At 36.7% G+C, this 22,838-nt stretch overlaps 1 protein-coding gene across 1 annotated transcript in view; it reads left to right on the forward strand.

Moving 5' to 3' along the window:
• Positions 1-22,554, forward strand: part of LOC149303021 (protein limb expression 1 homolog) — a 42,105-nt gene extending 19,551 nt beyond the window's left edge. The window contains exons 4-6 of the mRNA XM_089481745.1: positions 9,287-9,382; positions 15,632-15,709; positions 22,270-22,554. Of these exons, the coding sequence (XP_089337871.1) occupies positions 9,287-9,382; positions 15,632-15,709; positions 22,270-22,554 (459 nt within the window). The remainder of the gene's footprint in view (positions 1-9,286; positions 9,383-15,631; positions 15,710-22,269) is intronic.
• The last annotated feature ends 284 nt before the right edge of the window (positions 22,555-22,838 follow it).

Below are 22,838 nucleotides of genomic sequence, written 5' to 3' on the forward strand. Positions count from 1 at the left end.
AACATTCATTGAGTTCTATAAACTGAATACAGGATTATTCCATTAAAGAATCTGTGGTTTTCTCCAGAACCTTTAAATCTCAATTATTTGTGTTCTTGGAAAGCACTTGCAAAAATTTGCTATGCAAGGTTTCCTGACCTTAAAAGCCTCACCTTGTCTCTTCCTCTTCTAGGAAACATCTTGGAGGACATATGTGATGTCTTCAAAGCCCATGCAACACAAGCCAATAAAGCACGATAGCATTTTGGCAGTTGTATAATACCTGTTAGTAAGAAGGTGAAAGAAAACAAGTAATTTAACCTATTCTTAAATATAAGCTTTGGAAATTGGGGACTCTCGTGTTAGAGCATTTTAGAAAAATCTGGCATTTATTATGCGTTACCAATTTCATTCAGATGCAAACTGAACCTCTCCAGAACCTCTCCTCATTTTGACAATCTCAGGGGTTTTTTTTGTAAAATCATTCTTAACACATCAACAGATCATAAATTATTTTCAGGAGATATTATTCCACATGGTGCCTTAGAAGTACAATCACTTTGAAATATGAGTTCATATGTGGATTGAGCTGTATTCACTAAAGGGTCATTGATGACTGAGCTATTCTGATTTTGCCCAGACAGCTGCCTTTTTTTTGGCAAACCCTAATATCACAGTTTAGGGCCCTACACACATGATCTTGAATTTAAGTTCATCCTTGCAATCAGTGGCGGAACTACCGGGGTCGCAGGGGTCGCGACTGCGACCGGGCCCCGGCGGCAGGGGGGCCCAAGCCAAGGGGCCACCCAAAATCTTTTTTCCGTTTTTTTGTTTTTTTTTTAATAAGGCAGGGGCGTCCAACATGCAGCCCGCGGGCCAAATGCGGCCCGCGAGACCTCGAGGTGCGGCCCGCGTAAGATCGGCAGCCAGGGCAACCGATCTTACGCGAGCCGCACCTCAAGCCCTGCTACTTACTTGTGGGAGGGTCTTCTGGACTGCACAGAGGAAGCGGAGTTCACGTGACATCCTACTTCCTCTGTGCTTTAGCAGAGAAGGCAGAGGGAGGCCGCGCCCCTTGCTGAAGTCTGTGAGCGGCATCGAGGAGCTGCAGTGCAGGTAAGGGGGTGGGGAGGGTGATTGAGGGAATGAATCTGTGAATGAATGATTATATGAATAAATGAGTGTGTGTGTGTGTGTGATAGCATGGATGTGTAAGTGCTGGAACCTAGGCATGATGGGACTGTGATTGCTGTTAGCCAAGTCAGCCAGTACATGCTGAAACCTGGCTAGCTGCCCCCCTTGTGTATTGATGCTGCCAGCAGTATGGGGTCTGCACATCACTTACAGCCACCCTGTACCAGCGTGTATTGGCTGACTTGGCATGATAGGAGTGTGATTGCTAACAGCAATCACAGTCCCATCATGCCTAGGTTCCAGCATTTATTGGATGGATGTGTAAGTGCTGGAACCTAGGCATGATGGGACTGTGACTACTGTTAGCAATCACACTCCTATCATGCCAAGTCAGCCAGTACATGCTGAAACCTAGCTAGCTGCCCCCCTTGTGTAGTGATGCTGCCAGCAGTATGGGGTCTGCACATCACTTACAGCCACCCTGTACCAGCATGTACTGGCTGACTTGACATGATAGGAGTGTGATTGCTCACAGCGAGCACAGTCCCATCATGCCTAGGTACCAGCATTTACTGGTTGCTGGGTATGATAGGAGTGTGATTGCTGTTAGCAATCACACTCCTATCATGCCAAGTCATTGCTAATTTTGTCCAATTGTGTGTTACCTACTTTTATTAAACATGTGAGTTTTTATTATTATTTTTAAAGGTGGGGGTCATTTTCGGTTTTGGCTAAGTGAACCCTGAATGTTTTGGTCCAGAATTTTCATTTTAGTTCATCCCTAGAATAAGTCTAGGGAATCCTGAATTTGTAGTCGCAAAACTTTCAAGGCCCAGAAATCAGTGAGAGGAAGAGTAAAGGTTTTGTGTCATTTACTTTATTTTAATCTGCATATTTTATTAAAGGCCATATTTTTTGTCACAGTGAAGTGGCCCACTGCAGAAAAAACTTGGACACCCCTGGATTATGCCCTTTGTACATGCGCCCCTTTTTCTTTGATTTTTTTACAGATATGATTCAATATGTAAATTGAATTTGTTGAATTTGTTGAAAAAAAATTGTTGGGTAAAAATCATGGTTTTTTTGGGGGGGTGAGGGGGTGGGGGGGCGCTTAACAGATTCTCGCACCCGGGCCCTGAGGCGTCTAGTTACGCCCCTGCTTGCAATCACATGATTTCTTTTAAGATATACTTCTTATCAGAGGTGGTGTGGATGTGAAGGGGCTCAAATTATTTGACTGCCCCCATAAACTGCTTATACAGGAGTACAAGGTACCCATTTATTAATGGGCTCTATATAAAGATACACATTCCTTCACCTATACAAGGCTGACATCATGGTCATCTTGAAACTATACAAGCTGAATTATTTAACACAAAATAGTTAAAGAAGCACTCTAGCCCCATTTGCGTTAAAACACACATTGAGGTCTGTTTTGCAGTATATGTACATACATACATACATACAAAAAATGCTTCTGATAGTAGTCCAAAATCTTATAATCAAAGTACCAGATTGCTCCTCCTTTGGAAGCCCTTCCCTTTCATTAAACAGTATAGTAATATATCTATGTTTTTCTATATACCAAGTATCAGTCACTTGGATGCACTATGAGAATGGTAATTCATGTTATGGTGCATCTGGGGGTAGAATAGAAAGAAAACCTCCATTCAGGTGTATATACGATAGGACTTAAACTTAACCCATACAATCAATATGTAGCATGGCATTTTTACTTAACCCTAGTCCACTTTGCATTCAGCCTCAATCCAGACTTAAAAGGTTCCAGCCTTTATTTTAAATGGCACAGCATTACTCAAATAAGAGCCCCCTCTTTACTGTTTTATTTCATGTATAGCAATGGCATGCAGCCATACAGATTGTCACGATAGAAAACTTTGTAACGGCAGTCATACAACTTGAAACAACAGGGCTTGGAAAACTACTGCTGATAATCTAATTGTGGGTAATTGATGGATAGGGGCGATAAGTTATTTTTTTTGTAGAACTAAGCTTTCTTTGTGCCTTATGTCTGGAGTTTAACATGTGCCGCTTTTCATGGTTATTTATATATTCTGCTCCCTGCATTTTCTTTTGACATTGGAGGGCTATCTACATTACAGTATTCTGTACTGAACCTTACCCTAGCCCATCTATACTATTAAAAAAGTATAATTTGGTATAGTTTTACTTTCTTTTGTTTACAATATGCCTTTACTGTAGTTTTACTTCATTTATCTGGTATTGTGAATTTATGCTGTCATAAAAAATATATATATAAATATTGTACAAGAGAAGCAGATTATATTTTTCTGAACTGACAAACAGGTGCAGGAGTTAAGACGTGTTATTAGAGATAAAGCAATTTGCGACCAATGAGTTGGACCCTAAATAAAAGATCACCCAAAGGTGACCAGGGAGGGTTGAGATAGAGGTCTGGGTAGGTGGCGTATCACTGTGGCCTAGGTATGTACAAATTAAAACAGTGTTCTGGCATGGTCAGGGATAGCTGAAGTCAAGGCAAGTAGCTTTCTGATGTGGTCAGGGATAGCTGAGGTCATACACAGGTGTTCAAAAGTAGAAAATTACTAAAAAAAGAGCTAAAGACAGAACAGGCTCTTGCACAGGCACCCAAAATCCACTTGAGGGTTTGGTTGGTTATGTGGTGGGTATTTCATTAACTTTAAATGGATTGGGCGGGGAGTGGGAAAGGCTAAACACTACTTGAGAAAGAGAAGAATGACCCGGAGACCCAGGGAAAGCAGTGCTTCATCTGGAGACTTGCCAGGTATCATGTCATTGACCTAAAGGCTAGTGTTTTATTCAGAAACATCTTGCACACTCTCAAGACTCTCCCCCATTTCACAGTGGAGTGTTTTGATTATTTGTATCAATGAAAAAATATGATAATTAAGAAATAACACTGATGTAAACAGATCATAGACAGTAAAAAAGCTGGTATAACATTTTTGGCAACTATGATTTTCTTTTTCCAGTAACAGTATTCTGCAGTACCATCTTTGTGTTAAGGAGTCTTTGATTAATGGCCTCCCTCGCTATTTTAATTGGCTCTACACTCAATAACAGTTTTTGAATGTTGAACATAGTCCATTGGTACATCATCCAAAATAAATACAGCAATATGTTTTAAGTGGTTTTCAGATCTTGGCAAACATTCAACACTTTCATCCATACATGCCAGAAGATTGAGCATTCTAGAGTGAGAACTTAGTTCTATTAATTCTACAGATAGTACAGAAGCATTTACTGAATAGTTGGATTACTGGCAACAAAAGTGGACAAAGTCTCTTGTGTCAAACGTATTGGACAATATCCACTATTACTTGTCCTGTCCTGTTATTGATATAAAACCCCAAAAGAATTTAAAATCTCCCTAATAAAAGTTGAGGTTTCGGGAAAAAATACCTATGGCTCTGGTATTGTGAGTATGATTTGGTTTACAAACACAAAGATAATCTCCCATAACAGTTTTATTTATCCTAAATCCAGTTCTCGTTTTATCTTAATGATCAATATATGTAGAGGAGCCATTGTAATCCTCCTTGTTAAGCTAGTTCCTGTGAGGTTTACAGGTCATAGAAGAAATTGGCAGGGTTTAATGTTCCTGTTGTATGTCAAGTAATTTGACCTTGCAATAATGACTGCTAGATGTTGGGCTGTCTCCTGTGCTTTATTTCACTTCTGGGTGGCACGTATACAAAACCAAACCACAAAACTGTCCTACATTGTATTTTAGCTTTGAAAAGGTGTTTCTTCTATAAAAACATGTACATGTGTACTTTAGAAAGGTGAATGGAGTTCCTCAAGATTGTAAGCTTGCCAACAGGGTTCTCTCCACCTAATGTATCAGTTTGTCTGTCAATTCTAGTCTTGTGATACCTCTTGAATATATGTATTGTAAGAAGCGCTGCGTAAATTGTTGGCACTATATAAATAAAAGATAATAATAATAAAATATTCATAAGGTATGCAGTAAGTGTTTTTGCTAGAGTTTAGTTAGTAGAATTACATCTACAACAAGGCTGCTAAAGTGTAACCTCCTATTAACGTGGATTTAGATTTTATAATAATTTCATAGTCAAAGTTAATACCTTTGTCCTGATATAGAGACTTTAATCGGTCATTGGTCTTGTCTTTGATTCAGGGTAGCTCTTTGACTATCCCAGTGAGTTCCCTCACTGTATTGGCCTCTAAAACTTCTGATGGGAGTCTTGTGATTCTGACAAGTATCATTATTTAAAAGCTATCTGGAGAAAAGTCAGAGAAGCAGACACAGCGGAGAGACAGTGTGGTTTGTGGTATTAAAGCGACATTTGGGTAGCACAGGCACAGAGCTTTGCTTGATAGCTCAACAACTACTTCTTATAAATTAGCAAATTGTACACAAAGCCTTCTATCGTGAACAGAAAAATATTTTCAGTTATTCTTTCTTCGCAAATTGTCCTAATGTCCTTTTAATATGTTCACTGTTAAGAGAAGAAGATGCCGAACAAATTAATGTCTGTAAATAGTAAGTAAACCCTTATGTATTCATTGATAATTAAGTTCCATAACCTGGAAGGTTTAGGTCAAAGACTATACATTACAGCACAACAATATTGCTATACATTTACAATAATTTAGGTATTTGTTTTTTTCCCAAAGTAACACCATTAAAATTATTATTTAATGAAATAATTGTTGTTGTAGCTTTGTTGTCAACTTTGTATTTAAGATCAAGACATTATGAAATCCATTAATTTAGCAGAAACCTGGTAGCTGGCAGAGTCTCATACACCTTCGATACCAGAATATTTTATATTTATCTTAAGTTTAGTTTGTATTTCCCCCGCATTGCAATAGTGTTACGGAATTTGGCACTAAATAAAGAAAATGCATTAGCAATAAAATTATAAGAAACATTCCAGACAAATCCTTTTGAATTTCTGATTAACTTAAGTACCTTACTATTTGGCACGTTATCTCTTGTTTTTTGCTCCACGGAACTGGATAAAGAACACAAGAGGTTAGTTATCTTTTAAGATGAAATAAAATCAATAATTAAATGCTGAACTATGAACAAACACAAAGGGACCATTAGTCCCTTGAAAGAAATTGTAAGTTATACCTCAGCATCGCCAGTTACCTCTTAATGTCAGTGTGACCATGCGCCTTGCCCTCAACAACATCATAACACTCAATAAACAGTACCAAGCAAGAGTCTGTGTTCTTTGGCCAGATCGTAGAGTATACGAAGAAAACTTTTTGTAAACCAGCCATAGTAAAAAGTGATGGAATTAATATAACCCCATGCCAGTTTTAAAACAGTTTACAAGAACTTTTCTGTAGCTGACCTCTGGATGGTACAACCTTGCCATATTTCACCAATCTATAGCAACCTCTTACAGTGTAATTTTGTTGACTATTTAATGTAATTGATGAGTACTCTTTCAGTACTGGGTCAGAGAGTTATATGAATATAAATGAAAATGTCCTCAAAATACTATTCTTCTGTCTCTATATTGGCTTTATTTTCCATCTGTACCATAGTCCTCCTATGGCCTTAAGTAAAGCAACTTAAAAAGAGGATTATGTACAAACACTTAAAAATATGAACAGTTTTAATACAATGTCCAATGGGCTGTCAATATAGTTTTCAACCTAAGACAATGTTAGGTGTTTCTTCACAACTGTCCTAACACCCCATCTTGCTTTTTGCGATGGTGAAGAACATGGACTAGTTGAGATCCTCTGATCTCCCCTGACTGGTCCAGCAAGTTTGTGCTTTTCAGTACAGACCTCAATCACAGCTCCCACGTGACCACTTTGCTGTATATATTAACTGAGGCCCAGAGGTAACTAGACAGTAATGATAGAAAAGTGGTCCATGCCTACCCCCACCCCTCCACTAACCATGTCCCGATGTGGATATCTGGCATTTCAGGGGGTATACCATAGGTGTATGTGACATGGATACCAATCACCAGAGGAGCCAGGCTAGAACCCATATGTCGCAATGCACTTAACAATGTTGTCCGGATATTCCTATGCAAAATATACTCTCACTAAAATGTTCTCAGAATCCTACAGGAACAAATGAAGGACCAAAATCTACTTTTAAATATCAACTATAGAAAAGTTTAGGATATTTCTATCCCCAGGCTAGTATATTGCTGTGAACGCAAATAGAAAGGAGGTACAACTAGCACTAAATTAAGTAAATAAATTATTATTTTAGCTGCAACCTGGGAATCTGAATGTTTATGCCTCTTACGCTTTTTAGGTTGTGCGCTCCCCTTTCTGTATTTTTTTTTTTGCTGTGCATATTTGCAGATTCTGACCAAACTTTAAGGCCCCTCCAACCACACAAGGTAAAATGCAATGCAGTCCCACTGATTCAGACCAAGACTCGCCAAACTTGGGGTATTTTGACACAGTGGGGGGCTAAGCAATAAATGGCCATGTATTGTGATGGATTCCCCAATATTTATGCCTTAGATAGATGTTTTTTGAATGATATTCACTGGTTATGTGCTGAATTCTTGCTTTACTAAATTACATTTTTGGCTGTTTTTCTGCTAGTTATATGGGAGTGCTGTTAAGCAACTTTGACATGTTAGCAAGTTTTCAATAGCGTCCTTAGGAATTACCCCCCACGCTGTTCTATTACACAATGCTTTCTCACGGGTCCGATGCGGAGAAAGGACCTCTTACCATGTTTCAATGTTTTGAAATACAGACCCAATAGTTGCAAAAGTATTAGTTCACACAGTTGTTTGCCAGTACTTTCTTAACTCTATATTAGAAAAGTTATAGCATCTGAATCTAGAAACATTAACACAGGGCCTCAGGAATATTTACATTGGCTTTAAAATATCCCAAAGGAAGATCACATCTAGAAGTCTTTTTTTTTAAACTAAGAATTCACCGTAAAAACTATTAATGACTTCAAATCACCATCTCATATCAAGCAAGCATAAATCAATGGTGCAAAAACCTGTGGCTCTGGGGTTTTATTTAGTTAATTCATTTGATTTTCATTTGTTAATGAGTGAAAAAAGTGGAATATTTCTTTAACCATAATATTAAACATTAATAAATTATCATACAGTATAAAAACTGTTTATAAACTCAGAACATGCTCTTGATTCCGTTTCAGTGCTCTCCAACATTGCAATCAAATGTGGAATATATCTTTGTTTTGTGTACAGGGGTGTTGGAACCTGTTAAACTAAGGTTGTAAATGTAATACATTCTGAAGCAGTAGGGATGGCCCTAAGATTTCTAGCAGACTATCCCTATGCCCTAGACGGCTGCATATTTTGCCTATAAGGTATGGGATGGACCAGTGATATGCAGATGATATCCTTGGAAGGTACACTTTGCCATCTGGACTCCAGCAGTAGAAGCCCTAAGTCTCTGGTAGGAATTCAAACACCACATGTAGCTTTCTGTTTCCATTCTAGTACACATATGCCTTCTGTTATATAGTTACACCCCCCATTTACTCCTACATCCAAATCTTTTTTGCCAGATGACACATATTGAATCTGTTCATCTTTCTTATGTTAGGCCCAAGAAAATAGGTTAAGCTTAATGTGTAGTCGTTTTGACATTTCTGATATATATGCGTGCCAGTTACTTGATGTTATCACTGGGATGTGCGTTTTCGAGGCTGATAGAAGACTATGAATTGGCATTTTATTTGGTTTTAAAAACAGAGCAGAGAAATTCTGTTTGTTCCAAGACAAGCTGGGTTCACCCTCCACCATTTAAACCTAGTATCTTTCATAGTATCCTATGAATATGACCCTTATAAAAATGCTATTTCATAGAAAGCGTAAATATTTCAAATTATTTATTATTGCATTAACTAGGTTATAAAACATTTTATGTTTAAATTCATCGTAATCTATTTCAACCAAGTTTAATAGTGTAGATATTTAAATATACTAATATTAATACTAATATACTAATTAAAAATTATTTTCAGGTACCTCGACATTTTCAAGATCATCTGGAACTGTATATGTCATCTGACATTGCATAGTACTTTGTTTCCGTACATTAATGTGTGCCCTGATATTTGGGTGGTCCTACCAATATTTTCCTACCAAGACTTTTTAATAGTTTTGTAATGTAATATACCAATTTCTGTTTATTTTTCCCCTAGGGAAATGCAGACGATGCAGATGACCCAAGTACAAGTATCGGTGCCTATCACTATATGCTGGAAAAAAACCTTGGTAAAACTATGTTGGAGTTTCAGGTATGAACAAAAAAAAAACGTATTGCCTGGACATAAATTATGTGTTAACTAAGGGTTATCCCAATCAAAAAGCATAATGATGCGAACACAGTAGAAGATTATCCAGTTGATCAATAATCATTTGCCATTGAATGTTATCATAACCGTACTACTTATCTGCAACAATATATCTTAAATAAGAAGAAATCATATTCTATATAAACATGGTATGGGTGACCAGTAAACAACATCATATCAAATAGAGAGGCACCATTAAATCAATGTGCAATGCAGTAGAGTTTATGGACACCATTGTGACGGTACTTTCCCTTTAAAAGTCAAATAACTTTAAATTCAATCATATAATTTTGTTTTAGAAATAGCATAGAAATTTAAAACAAAAAAGAATACCATTGAAATGTCCCATTACTGGAATTTTGGATAATTTGGTTTTCTTGGGTCCCCTAACAAAGGGCACCTTAGGAATGCCATACATGGAACGTTGCCTAAGAGAGTTCCAAAACCACTATGAAACCCAAGATGTTGGATTAGGAACTGCCAACAATTGTTAAAATCTCTATACATTAGGGAAATATAAGGAACCTGAAGAATAGTTATATAGTTAATATAACAAATGTAATTCAGACCAAGGATTTTGCTGTGCACTCTGTCCCAGTACTAAACATTTCTCTAAGCACCACATAAAAGAACTGGAAGAGGTGCCAGCACATAGCACAGGCACCAGATGATTGTAAATGAGAACAACGATGGATCCAAAAATCCACTGGCCAATTATCAGAGCAGTTTAAGTAAACATTTCCATCTCTCCGGTCCTGCTTATTCGGAGAGTGGGGAGTGTATCCCTGTTGGGCTCGTTAATGCAAGTACGTTTACATAAGCAGATCTTAAGATGTCTGTGAATAAAATACGTCAAGGGGGTAACGGTAACGGTAATGTTCCCTAAGGTAAAAGACCTTACATATTTTTTCCTGCAGGAAGTTAGTTACTTCCTTATCTCAACACTTCCATAGGTGGATAATATTGCCGGCCAAAATACATTAAATAAAATGTTTTGATATTGCCCTTTTGGGAGAGTTAATATAAAGGGGGAACAAAGATTACTGATTTTATATGAATATTTATATTATTTACCATGTCAGTATCACTTAAGCAGAAGTTGACTTTGGTTCACAGCTCCAATGCTATTAAAAACGTTTCTGTTTCAGAACTGATGAATATTTTTCAGATTCCAAAGTTCCAAAAAAAGGCAAACAACACCTGGAATGCTCCCACTTCTAACACATTAGGCAGCGTTCTGGTGCTTGGAGAAGACAACTTATGTTTGTTCCTTATGCTCATTGGTTTTCTCTCGTAAAAATAAAATCTTTCTGTTAAATTAATATAAAAGGTTATTTGGAAATTACTTGTTTCTACTTAGCTGTAAAAGAGATGTGAAATATATTTTCAGAGTTCAGGACTTTTTTTAATTGCTGCCAATTTAGATACAGTTAAAAACTAGAATATGTATAATCACACAAGAAATGCCTGGTTCTTTAGTCATAGAGACAATAAACCTGTATAGCATTGTATACAGAGTGCTGGGAATAAGGGTAGAACCTAAATCTTGCATTATAGTAATTTCCGTCTTTATAAACTTTTATCATTCGACTTGCATTTGCAAAGACAGCTCTAGAAAATAGAGTGATGATTATAAGATTTACTAGGGGTAATCTTTGCATGATTGGCAACGGCTATCATTTTGTTCAAACCAATATCCTAGCAGCCTGGCCTTCTGTGCGCTGTGAAACATCGTGACGCTGTGTCACTTATTGTAGACCGACCTAAACGTAGCGTTATGATGCATCATGGACTTTATGCATATGATAGCCAAGCGTCCCCTTCAAATTATCGTTTCTCCCCCTTGCAGCAGACTCTTCTCACCCCAACACATTTGCCTCTTTCCCAGCATCTAATCATCTTGGCCTGCAAGAGGTATGTTTTCCAGCCAAAGGTCTCCTGATTCCCGCTGCACATGCGAGCCGTACTTACAGCCAGCTCCAGCGCTGGCTTCTGGAAGGGATCCAGGGGGATTATTATTAAGAATTTACTGCATTTATATATCTTATATTTAAAGGGGCTCTCTAATCTCCACTACGGCCCCACCAACAAACAAGAATGCATATTACAGTAAAGTTAATGCTGAGGAGCCTGGAGGCCGATTTTCATGAATCCCGCCATACGTTTTCACTGAAAAGAACATTCATTTACAGATGACCGCCATGATATGCATTAAAGTGGAACTATAATTTTTTGGTCATGTTATTGACAAGTTTTTTAGTATACAGCTGCGCTTTTTTTCAGTGTCTAATTGATTCAACATATGAGAGCTGCTTCAGGATCTTCCACATTATGGCTTCCTTGAGGAAAACATCTCCAAAACAAACAAAAAAAAAGAAAACCAAAAAGCACAAGCTATAATATTCCATTTGTAATGTTAAAAGTTGTGATCACCATAAATCCTCTTTAAGGAACAATATATTTGGAAGGACATTTTATATATTTTGTATTATATGCAGTGTATAGCCAGTCATAATAGGCATTCTTGGCCTAATACCTTTTAGAATTCATCATAGGAAGTGTTAGTTAAATATTAGTTTATATGAATCATAGGGCATTTCGTACGTTCTTCCATTACCGCTTTAATCTCTCTACTCCCAGCACTTGCTTTGGTAATAAAAGATGCATTTTCTGAAGTGTTGGTAATCTAAGCTATAAACGTGTCATTTCCTTCCACATTCACAGGCCACCCACAAATTGTTATGCCCTTTTAACCACAAATTAAGTAGATTGCACAGCACATCTGATAATGATAATATCCCGTTGTTTTACTGTTGGTTTTTAAATTTCATAATTTGTGGTATGCCATTTAAGTTTATTGTTAATATACCGTATTTGCCTGGTATGTATTCCATATGTCTGTTTTATAAAGAAAGGGCGCAGTATATAAAAAAAGGTTCTGTCGGGTTGATGCCGATTTTTGGACAGTTAAACTGACTGGCACTTTATGCTGAAATTCTATTAAAACCCAAGTAAATGAGAACCAAAGAGGAAAAAATCGACTCTCCTCATTATGCAGAAATTTACTGTGCATGCCAAAGAAAGGGATAGTTTTCAGGAAAGCCTGTGGTTGGGTCTAGAACCAATATACAATCTATTTGTATTCTGCGGTTAGAATGAATTTACCTAGAAAAAAAACCTTTACTTGAAGAACATGAGAAATAAAGAAATATTTAATTTATAGGGTATGCTTTTGTTGTATGAGAGTATGTGTGTATATTTATAATGTATATATATATATATATATATATATATATATATATATCACAGTTAATGTAACCATACATGGTTGCAGCTGTGATAAGGAGTTTTAAAGAGACACCCTAGCCATTAGTTGCATTTTAATGTGATTAACCTACTGCCAGTCAGCTACAATGCTGGTTTAGCGAATGGTTTATGTAGGGGGGTCAACAAGACCCCCTAACGCGCATGCACAGACATCTCTCCCAATAATTTCAGTGGGACTGCTTTCCTGCCAGTGATTACCCAGTTCAAGCAGCCAAATGATGGCGTGAAATGTTGGTCATGAGCTGCAGCTTCTCCTGAATTTTGTATTTTTGTTTGATGAATGCATATTAAACTACTTACAAAGAAATGTAATATGCATTATTTGTTGACGATCCTGTCTGAGACATGGGATTGGAAACAAAAATAATCACTTTAAACAAGAAGAAAAGACCAGACCCATCTCTTTTAAGCACGAATGATGTAGAGACCTAAAACATTCCAAGGTTAAAGACGTTTCTGGTCTACGAACAGGAACTCGCTCCACCATAGGTGGAACTGTCATGTTAGTTTAAAGGAGGTGATGGTGAAGGTGGCATACTAACATATGGTAGAAATGTGTGTGTGTATTTATGTGTGTATACGTATGTATGTGTGTGTATGTATATATATATATATATATATATATATATATATATAAGTGTGCGTGTGTATTTCTGACATAACAAAAATTTAGCCAATATTGGCATAGGATGGGACACAGGGGTCACATTTTACTGTATTTTATCTCATTCCATAGAAAAAGCATTCTGACTATGAGATTTCTGCCTTATTTCACAAAGTTTTGTCACTAAAATTTTATTTATTGGAAGATGATGGTAAAAGCTAATTCACATAAACCTGGTGTGATATACGGTCAGGAATTCTTGGTGATACTATACATTCAACTTTTCCATATGTGATTGCTGATGTATGTATGATCTTTGGTTAACAACAATTTTTTTTTTCCTTATGCTTACATGGCATAAAGGTTATTTTTTATTCAATGAAAATTTATACATACTGTGTATCTTATTGGATTGTTTTAGTGTTTGTACATTTATAATTGGTCTTTTAATATATGGTTAAACAGCTGATTTTGACCACCATTTTCTCTTAGTTATATCCAAAATATTCAAATGTTTACTTTAGATGTTTTATAGAACACACCTACAAAGAAAAGCAATCCCCATTTACATTGGTGGAAAATGTAAATCCAATTATATTATGTGTATTCTCGGTTGCACATCTTGGACTACAATATGTGATTGCAGTGGAAACACTGAACACTATGTATTATTTCCCAGCCAAGTAGAGGCTTTATGACCTGCGTGGGACATGTAGTTGTTTTTATATGCTGAGATGTAACAGTGAAAATATAAGGCAAACATTCAAAAAGCAATTGTGGGCAGCCCAACAGCACTTACAGCTTAGTAGTGCTTCAAGGGAAGATATTCTATTCATTAACAAATATATAACATAAACTGCACAGTATGTAACGTGACTAATAAATCAGTAAAACAAAATATAAAACCATTTTTTCTGTGCTTGTTGGTTCCTGTAAATTTGGCAGGCTTATCGCATGATGTATATGTGTATATGTATGTATGCATGTGTATATATATATATATATATATATATATATATATATATATATATATATATATATATATATACCATTACCATCATTTATGTACACATTTGTCCTAAAATATGGTCTGATCTTCATCTAAATTACAATAATGAACAAACACAATCTGCTTAAACTCATAACACACATATTATTGTATTGTTCTCATCCATATTAAATACAGCATTCAAACATTCACAGTGTGGGCTGGAAAAGGTATTTGAATTCCTAGGCTAATCGGTTCAGCAAAAGCTAATTGGAGTCAGGAGATATCAGACCTGGAGTCTAATCAACAAAACCTGATTGGAGGTGTGTTTTAGAGCTACTTTAACTTAAAAAACCCTCAAACATTTTGACTTTGCTGTTCTCAAGAAGCACCTGCTAATGTGAACCATGCCTCACAAAAATGAAATTTTCAGACCTATGACCTATGAAATCACATCATTCTGTATTGACTGCAACTATGCAGTTTTGTTCTGTTAAACTAATATCACACATTTACTGAGTCAGCTATGATGTGACAGCAATATGTTAACATGTAACTGCCAAAACATACATGTGTTCAGAGTAGAGCTGTTTGGGTAGCATGGTGAGCAAATGTCCACAGACTGCTCTAATTAAAACATTTAAATATTATTCACATTTCTACATGATATCTGGTTTCTATGTTTCTGTTATAGGCTTTCTAATAATTTTCTTTCATATACTGTGTTTTAGAAAGAATGAACTGTATATCGCGCATGAAACCTTTTGTCTGCCTTTTATGTTTTGGGCTGCTCTATTATGAGCCACTTAAATTAACTTGCTCCCCGTATTGAACAATGCCAGCCCTTCCCTGAATGTATTACTTATAGATGTGAAGAATAACACTGAGTGATATTATGCAATTTGACAGTTTCTCTTACTAAAGAAACTTAAATAAGGAGAAATATTGTTACATGGATTTACAAACATATGGTATCCTGTGGGTGTTAAAGCAACCTGCCACTTAATGGGTTAAATCTGCCTATAGCCCGCAGAATACAATCACTAAAGTGGGATTCCTTCATATTCTCTTCGTATTGTCTTGTTCCTAAAATTCTCCATTATAGAAAACATAAGTACAATAGCAGTAACAACAGTTTGAGTTATGTTTTATGATGCTTCCTTAATGGAGATCCTGATTTATACATCACGTAGTCCACCTGCGTATTCTTCTCCAAAAAGATGGAGTGGTGTATTAAATCAATAATGCTGTATGTTTATGTTTTTTATTGCAGGAATTGATGATAGTTTTTCAGCTGCTGCACTGGAATGGAAGTCTTAAAGCCCTCCGAGAAACAAAGTGCTCTCGTCAGGTAACAGATCATTCCAATACTCTCCAGCGCTTGCGTTCAGCCCATAAACACTCACCCATCATGCATCTGCTTATTGATCTGTAATTCTAATGAGGAACAACTGTGATTTTTTTTAAAAAAATATGTATTTCCAATAACAAACCAAGTTCCTAAATCGTCTGGCCAGCAACAGGAAAAATGAAACTATGTTTTGTTCAGATAATTTATATGGTTATAGAGGAGGAAGCATAGTGTTCCAGCAAGAACAAACTATACATTTGTATTTTATCAACAAATATATTTGTGGAATCAAACACAAAAGTATATGTATGGGTAACAGCTGGCATGTTAATGCAGTGTCCACTTACATGTACCTTGCGTCAGACCATGATATTTTAATTGTAAAAAGTCTAAAACAATACATCCCTTGGTCCAGTGCAATTTAGTCACACACACTATTTTGCCAGCGAAGAAAGAAAAACAGTAATTGAGGTTGCTCTTGAGGGAATTGCATACAGAGTAAGTTCTCAAAACAGATGCTAACTTTGAGTATGAAAGTCATGATTAAAATACAATCATTGACCCAAACAAAACAAACCTAAACATTTGGCCCAGTTTTTACTGAAACAGATAATGGAAAAAAATCATCACCTATCATTATTGCAAAGCAAACTGCAATGTGCAGCTACTTTGCAGGATATCTGATCTCAGACATACTTTGCCTTGTTCTGTGGGAAATTCAAAATAGTATGATCTCGGTGGATTCCATAAAGCCACGAATAGTGCTTTATTTGTTATAGACCACCATTATTTCACAACATGCATTTCGCCATTATAATGTCAAAATATATTTTATTTTTAATTGCACAATAGGAAAGGCATTTGAGTGAGGTACAAAAATAGGTAGTAAAAAATTAGCTGAGCTGAGAATAGTATTTGTCTGGCCTTTAGGCAGCCTTTGACCTTTGGGTGGATAGAGTGGTGCTTGGCTTCACACACTGCCCACTGTTTCTGTTCACTCTCTAGACTTGTACCGACATCTGCCATCACCAGGCGTGACAGCCTTCAAATGGTGCGACCCCTTCCTGAGTCCCATTTGGAAGGGGAAATGCATCCAGGCAACTATACATGGGAGCTCTAAACATACCTGGGAGCTTTGCAGGGTATGCCATCTAGAGATCTCCATCATTTGGAGGACTGGCTTCATGGCAGGGTGAGGCTAGTCATATTTATGGGTGAAGCTAACCCTAGACAGCCTTTAGTGGGTGAGCATGGCCAAACAGTGCTCCCCTACTTGGAGAAGGAGGACACTGACCTGGGGTATGGCTATGAACATTAACCAGTGGGGTAGAAGGAACTACTGAGCTGAGTTATATCCCAAACCCCCTCTTGACACAAAGAATATTGGGACCCCCAACACCATAAAATTAAAATAAAAAAGGTTTTTAGATACTAGGAACTAGGACACGTTTGCTTCAAAATTAGTGGGAAATTGTAACAAAATCATGCACCTATCATTAACAGTACTGAAATTACATCCCAGACCACCCCCTGCCAAATGCACAAAGAATATTAAGCACCCACCTGACCTGATAGTTGCAGTACAGGCAAGTATGAAGTCATGTTGGCAGACAATGGTGAGAACCAAACTGCCTATGGTTTGACCATAAGGGAGTCCCTTACACATTGACCCAACACTCTTGATTATTCATTAATCATTTATGTTGTGGTTATGTATACAAGATGATACTGATGGTCTTGTCACCATGGCAACCATTAAGCAGGACCATGAATTGGTTGCTGTGGTGAAAGGATCGCTTTTAAAACCTTACACTGGAATCAACCCATTGTCTGTCTATGTTTGCTGGATACACTCTCTTTACAACAAATAGGACATCTTACTAATACTGCTGGTCCACACAAAGTAACCCCCAAATGTAACTAGCAGGCTTTTAAAATGGCTGGATCAGCATTTATTCAGCAATTGCATAAAACATTCAATCCAGGCCTTGTAAAACATTATTTAATAACTCCATTCTAATAAATTTTTCTTAATACAGTACAGTAAGAAGTCTTACTCCGCTCTAGTGACTCAGTACCAAAGCAATCTTTATTAGCTGCAGTCTTTATGACTTTTTATCTTATTGTGCCAAAATATTTGTAGAATAAAATGTGGAGTTGCAGGCACTTTTAAGACATTAGAGGTCTATTTATTTATGCCCTCTTTAATTTATAGGTAGAGGTAGACAAAAGTATTGCTTTGTGCTTTATTGTCGGCAATACTCATTTTTGTTTATTCATGTTATACTCATTTTTTTCTGCTTGCCCTATTGATCATTATTATTGACAGCAAAGGTATCAAAGAAAAAGAATTACAATGTCACAGCAAAAGGTAACAAAACATTAGAGAAGCTACAGTTTTCTAAAATTAGATATATCTATTGTTTCAACTGCAACGGACACTGTCACTTTAAATGTGTATTAGTTGTTTGTCTGTTTATATATATAACTATCAAATTATTTGAATAGCTAATTATTTTAATTTCCCAAGACTTTTACGCTGAACCTACTATACCGAAAATTTTACATTCTAAATTTTGCAAAGAAAGGCCACTATAATCCTATTTTCCTAGTCTTTGAGACTTTCCTGTTCGTGCTTTTTTGTGTTCAGGAGCCACAACCAGCCTACAATAAAAATCTATAATGCCATATGTTTGGTGTTTGCCTCATAATCTTGATAGATTAGGTCACAAATAATCATTCATGTTCTATTTTAGTTACTTTGACCTCCGTTCTGAACATCAGATCCCTTGTGTGGGTTAAAATATTTGGATTTTCTGCTGAAACGGGAAGATGGGTACGATGATCACAATAACCCAGCACAATGTTTTCTGACAGTTACATAATTGACTGTATCTGGTTTTAATGCATACATAAAGGGATTAGACTATCAACAAAGGATTATATTCCTATTTAATTGGATTTATTTGGACCCGAAAAAAAGCTAGGGAAAATTGGAAAGTGATTAAACGCCATGTGGCGCTGATTATATTTGCTAAGATCTGCTTTGTAGTTTGAATATGATGGATTGAATACATTTGTATGAGGAAGCTATTGTTAAGGCACTATAATGATGACAAATATTGTAAAAGTCAACATTCTAAACATCTTCATAAATTCTACCTTGAAAACTCATTGAGATTTAAGTTTCGGATGGTAGCATGTGGTTGTTTTGAAATTTACTTGCATGTTGGATTTACTAGGACTGTCACTTTTACCAGATTGTGCTTTGTTAAATCCTTTGACATATGCTTATATTGTATATTTCAAGATGAAAATGAGATTTATACTTGGGTCCATTGTCCATAGAGTTTTATATTTTATAAATTGTATACTTATATTTTAAAAGTATCTCTCAGATTGATACTTAGTCTCTCTAGAATAAAAGGAACAGAAGGACATTTGTCTTTCCACCGTAGAACATGTCCTAATCAAAGACCTATAAAGCGTTCCAGGGGCCTGAACTGAACGCTAGGTTTCCCATAAGTGAATTCAGGGAGAGACATACCCTAAAACCTGTGACTATATATTCTTTAAATTGTGAATAATTAAAAGCATTACTTGTGTTAGAAATTGTTGTGTTTGTGTCGTAGAACCTATGGCCAGACTAGGAGAATAGAGAAGCCCCAGCAGTTCTTTTTGTTCCAAGAGTTACTCTTAATTTGAATGACTCAAGTTAAAAGCCTTGGGGGTCTTCAAGATGTTTTTTGGCAAACCTTTGTGTTATTTTTGGTCACTAGTGGTTTTCACATTGCAACCCTCCCATGGATGACATATTTGCACAGTCTCTTTCTTATTGTTGAATTATGAACACTGATCTTAACTAAAGCAAGTGAGGCCTACAGTTCTTTACCTGCAAGTCTGTGTTCCTTAGTGACCTCCTGGATGAGTTGTTAATGAGCTCTTGGAGGAATTTTGGTAGGCTGACCACTCCTGGGAAGGTTCATAACTTTTCCAGGGGTTCTCCATTTGTAGATAATGGCAGTTGCTGTGGAGTCTCAGAGCCTTAGATATGGCTTTGTAACTCCTTCTAGACTGTTAATAGTTTTTTTTCTTATCTGTTCTTGAATTTCTTTAGATCGTTGCATCATGTGCTGGTTTGTGAGACTTTTTAGTCTACTACACTTTGCAGGACAGGTTATATTTAATTGATGTTTAGATTCAACATGGCTGGCAGTAATCATGCCAGGGTGTGTCCAGTGAAACTGGACCCAGTTATCAATTAAATTTGGTTAAAGGGGGCAATCTCTTTCACATAGGGCCAGGAAGGGTTGGGATACATTTTTTTCCGTTTATACATGAAATCATTTAAGACCTTTTTACTCTGGTTATCTTTCTCGAATATTAAAATTAGCTGGGTGATCTGAAATGTTTAAGTGTGACAAATATGCAAAAATAGAAGAAATCAAGAATGTGGCAAATACTTTTTGCAGCGCTGTAAGTCTACAAACCAAAGCTCATTAAATTTCCCTCTCTGCAAAAAAAATTGCAAAACATCACATAATTAATACTGTCTGCCCATTTCTATGTGCAATGCCCAACTTGAATTATTTTATTTTACACTCTGCATCTATTGCAGGTGGTGTTAATCTACTCTGGTGTATTACCCCACACCAACTTCCTCTTCTAGTCTTACACTCCCTGCTGAGAATGCCACACTTTTAAATCCTTTAACATATGTCCATATTTTTTCACACCACCTCAACACTTCTTCTGACAGTGGCTCTTTAATATGATATGGCCCCAGGACTGAAAATCAAAATCCAAGTCAGATTACTGGTTCTGCCCACTACTTGGTTTTGTGAAGGGAACCGGCACCATCAATAAGCTTGAACCCCCCCCCCAGCCGCAAATTGATTTCCAACCATGGACCTCTATTTGAAAGGAAAGGGATAGCATTAAAAGTGGCTCCACAAGCTGACCCTTGTCTTTTCTTGTGCCCTTGCTCACCCCTTTTGTCATCCACATAAAGTTAAAAAAATACACAGACAGAATTTGTTAGTTTTTTTAAATATTTATTTCCAGGAAAACTCCTTAAAAATAAATTGAATTGCCTTGATGTTTTCAAAACATTAAAATAAAAAAAACATTGTCTGTCCCGTAGTCTGTTTGATCAGAGATTGTCATGTCTTCAGGTCATAATATTTATATTTAACAATGGTAAATCAAATACACTAGTCGTGTATCTGCTACACTGCTAGGGTCCCGCCAATATTACATTTCACTATTCGGCCTTACAATGGCATATTTGAGAGGACCTCTCTCTTTTTATTGATGCTAGACTGTTTGTTTTGACATCTGCTCTGTTCATCAGTGTTACATTCTGGGCCTCACGTTTATTGTACAGTTGACTCTTTATCCTCACAACCAGCAGCCAAACACACTTAATTAATCTCTAAATCTTAAGCGCCCCATTTTATTTTCTTTTTGGCTTTATGAAGTAATTCTTATTTGCAACATATTCTGTGCTTCAGTCACTGCATTACCATTGTGTTTAATCTGTACAAAAATCTGGAATAAATTCCATGTGTTATACAGGAAGAACCTCCTATACAAACCATGTGTTGGAGAAGGTCCGCGCTCAATTTTCTTTAGTTAAGTCTGAAGCTGAAAATATAAGCGCGTCTGTATATTTTGCAGGAATAAAAGGCTGAAAAGGTCTCTATGAGATTTTGAAGGTCTCAGAATTTTTTTTTTCTTCTTCTTCTTGAAACAGTTGTGTACCCAAAAATGGTAGCTAAGGCCCAAGAAAAGAAGAGCAAAATGAAAATGTTTTATACTTGGAAAAACATTTTGTAAATGTTTTCATCCCTTCACTAAAGTTAACATGCATGTCAAATGGGCTAGCAGCACTACCTTTTTTATTTAATCTATTCAGAGTCATAAAAAAACACTTTCTTTTACTGAAACAAAGTTGTTAAACTGTGTTAAATGGAAGTGCGTCAGCGACAGTTTGTCAGAGTTGAAAGGGATGAATAATTGTTGCTCCGTTGGTAATTGAAGCTCCATGTGCCTACTGAGATATTGTGCATTTAATGGAGCCATGTGTGCCAGATGGCCAGTCCTGTCCTCTAGTGACATGTTGATTACATTCCATGCAGCTTCATACCAATGTAAAAGGTGCCACCTCTGATGTACATAAGTATAAAACATATAGGAACAAGTGTTACAATTATGCCACTTTATACCCAGACTTATAAAAGAAACTATTTGTAATCAAATCACTTAATAACAATTATTTCTGATCTATGGGCGGCCCCTAAACCCATTGAAAACTATGCATTTTGAGCCTGTACATGTACGGGCTTTGTCATTAAGGGGTTAAAACGTTTTCCGAACATGTTTTGGCATTGTAGGGAAATAATCTTGACCATCTCCACTCACAAACTATGAAAACCTTAACCTTTAAGGTAATTTGGCTCTTACTTGAGGTGTGTGTATGTATTTACAACAATCTAGATTAATTAAACATTTTTATTGTTATTTTTAATGTACATAGTAATTATTATCACTATTCACAGGAAGTAATCGCCTACTACTCCCAGTACTCGTTAGATGAACGAATGAGAAGTCACATGGCACTGGATTGGATAATGAAAGAGGAAGAGACACCAGGAATCATATCTCAGGAGCTTCAGCTTGCCCTGAGAGAGCTGGAAGAATCCAGGAAAGCAGGACGAGAGCTTCGGTTTTACAAAGAGAAAAAAGAAATACTGAGTTTAGCTCTCAGTCACATCTACAGCGACTGCATTACGCCACCTACAAACGCCGATCACATGAGCCTCATTTTAAATGGTTACCACTGAAAAATCCTATTCTTTCGTGTACGATTAGGCACACACTGAATAGAAACATGTCCTGGAAATGCTTATCCCTATGGCCACCCAGGTTAGACTGAGGTTTCCCCTTTAAACTCTGTGAAATAAACTTCAAAGAGCAGAGTATTGTTTGAATAACAGTATCATTTTATGGTTCTGATGTTAGTCCTGGATGGATACAAGGCCAGCTGTGTACTTAGGTTGTCTATAAGGTCTGTGTGTCTTTGTGTGTCTATATATTACACACTGCTTTATGACACATCATGAACTTT

The sequence above is a fragment of the Sceloporus occidentalis genome, unplaced genomic scaffold (assembly GCF_023333645.1).
Source record: "Sceloporus occidentalis isolate IW3139 unplaced genomic scaffold, rSceOcc1.0.p SCAF_16, whole genome shotgun sequence".
Lineage (NCBI taxonomy): Eukaryota > Metazoa > Chordata > Lepidosauria > Squamata > Phrynosomatidae > Sceloporus > Sceloporus occidentalis.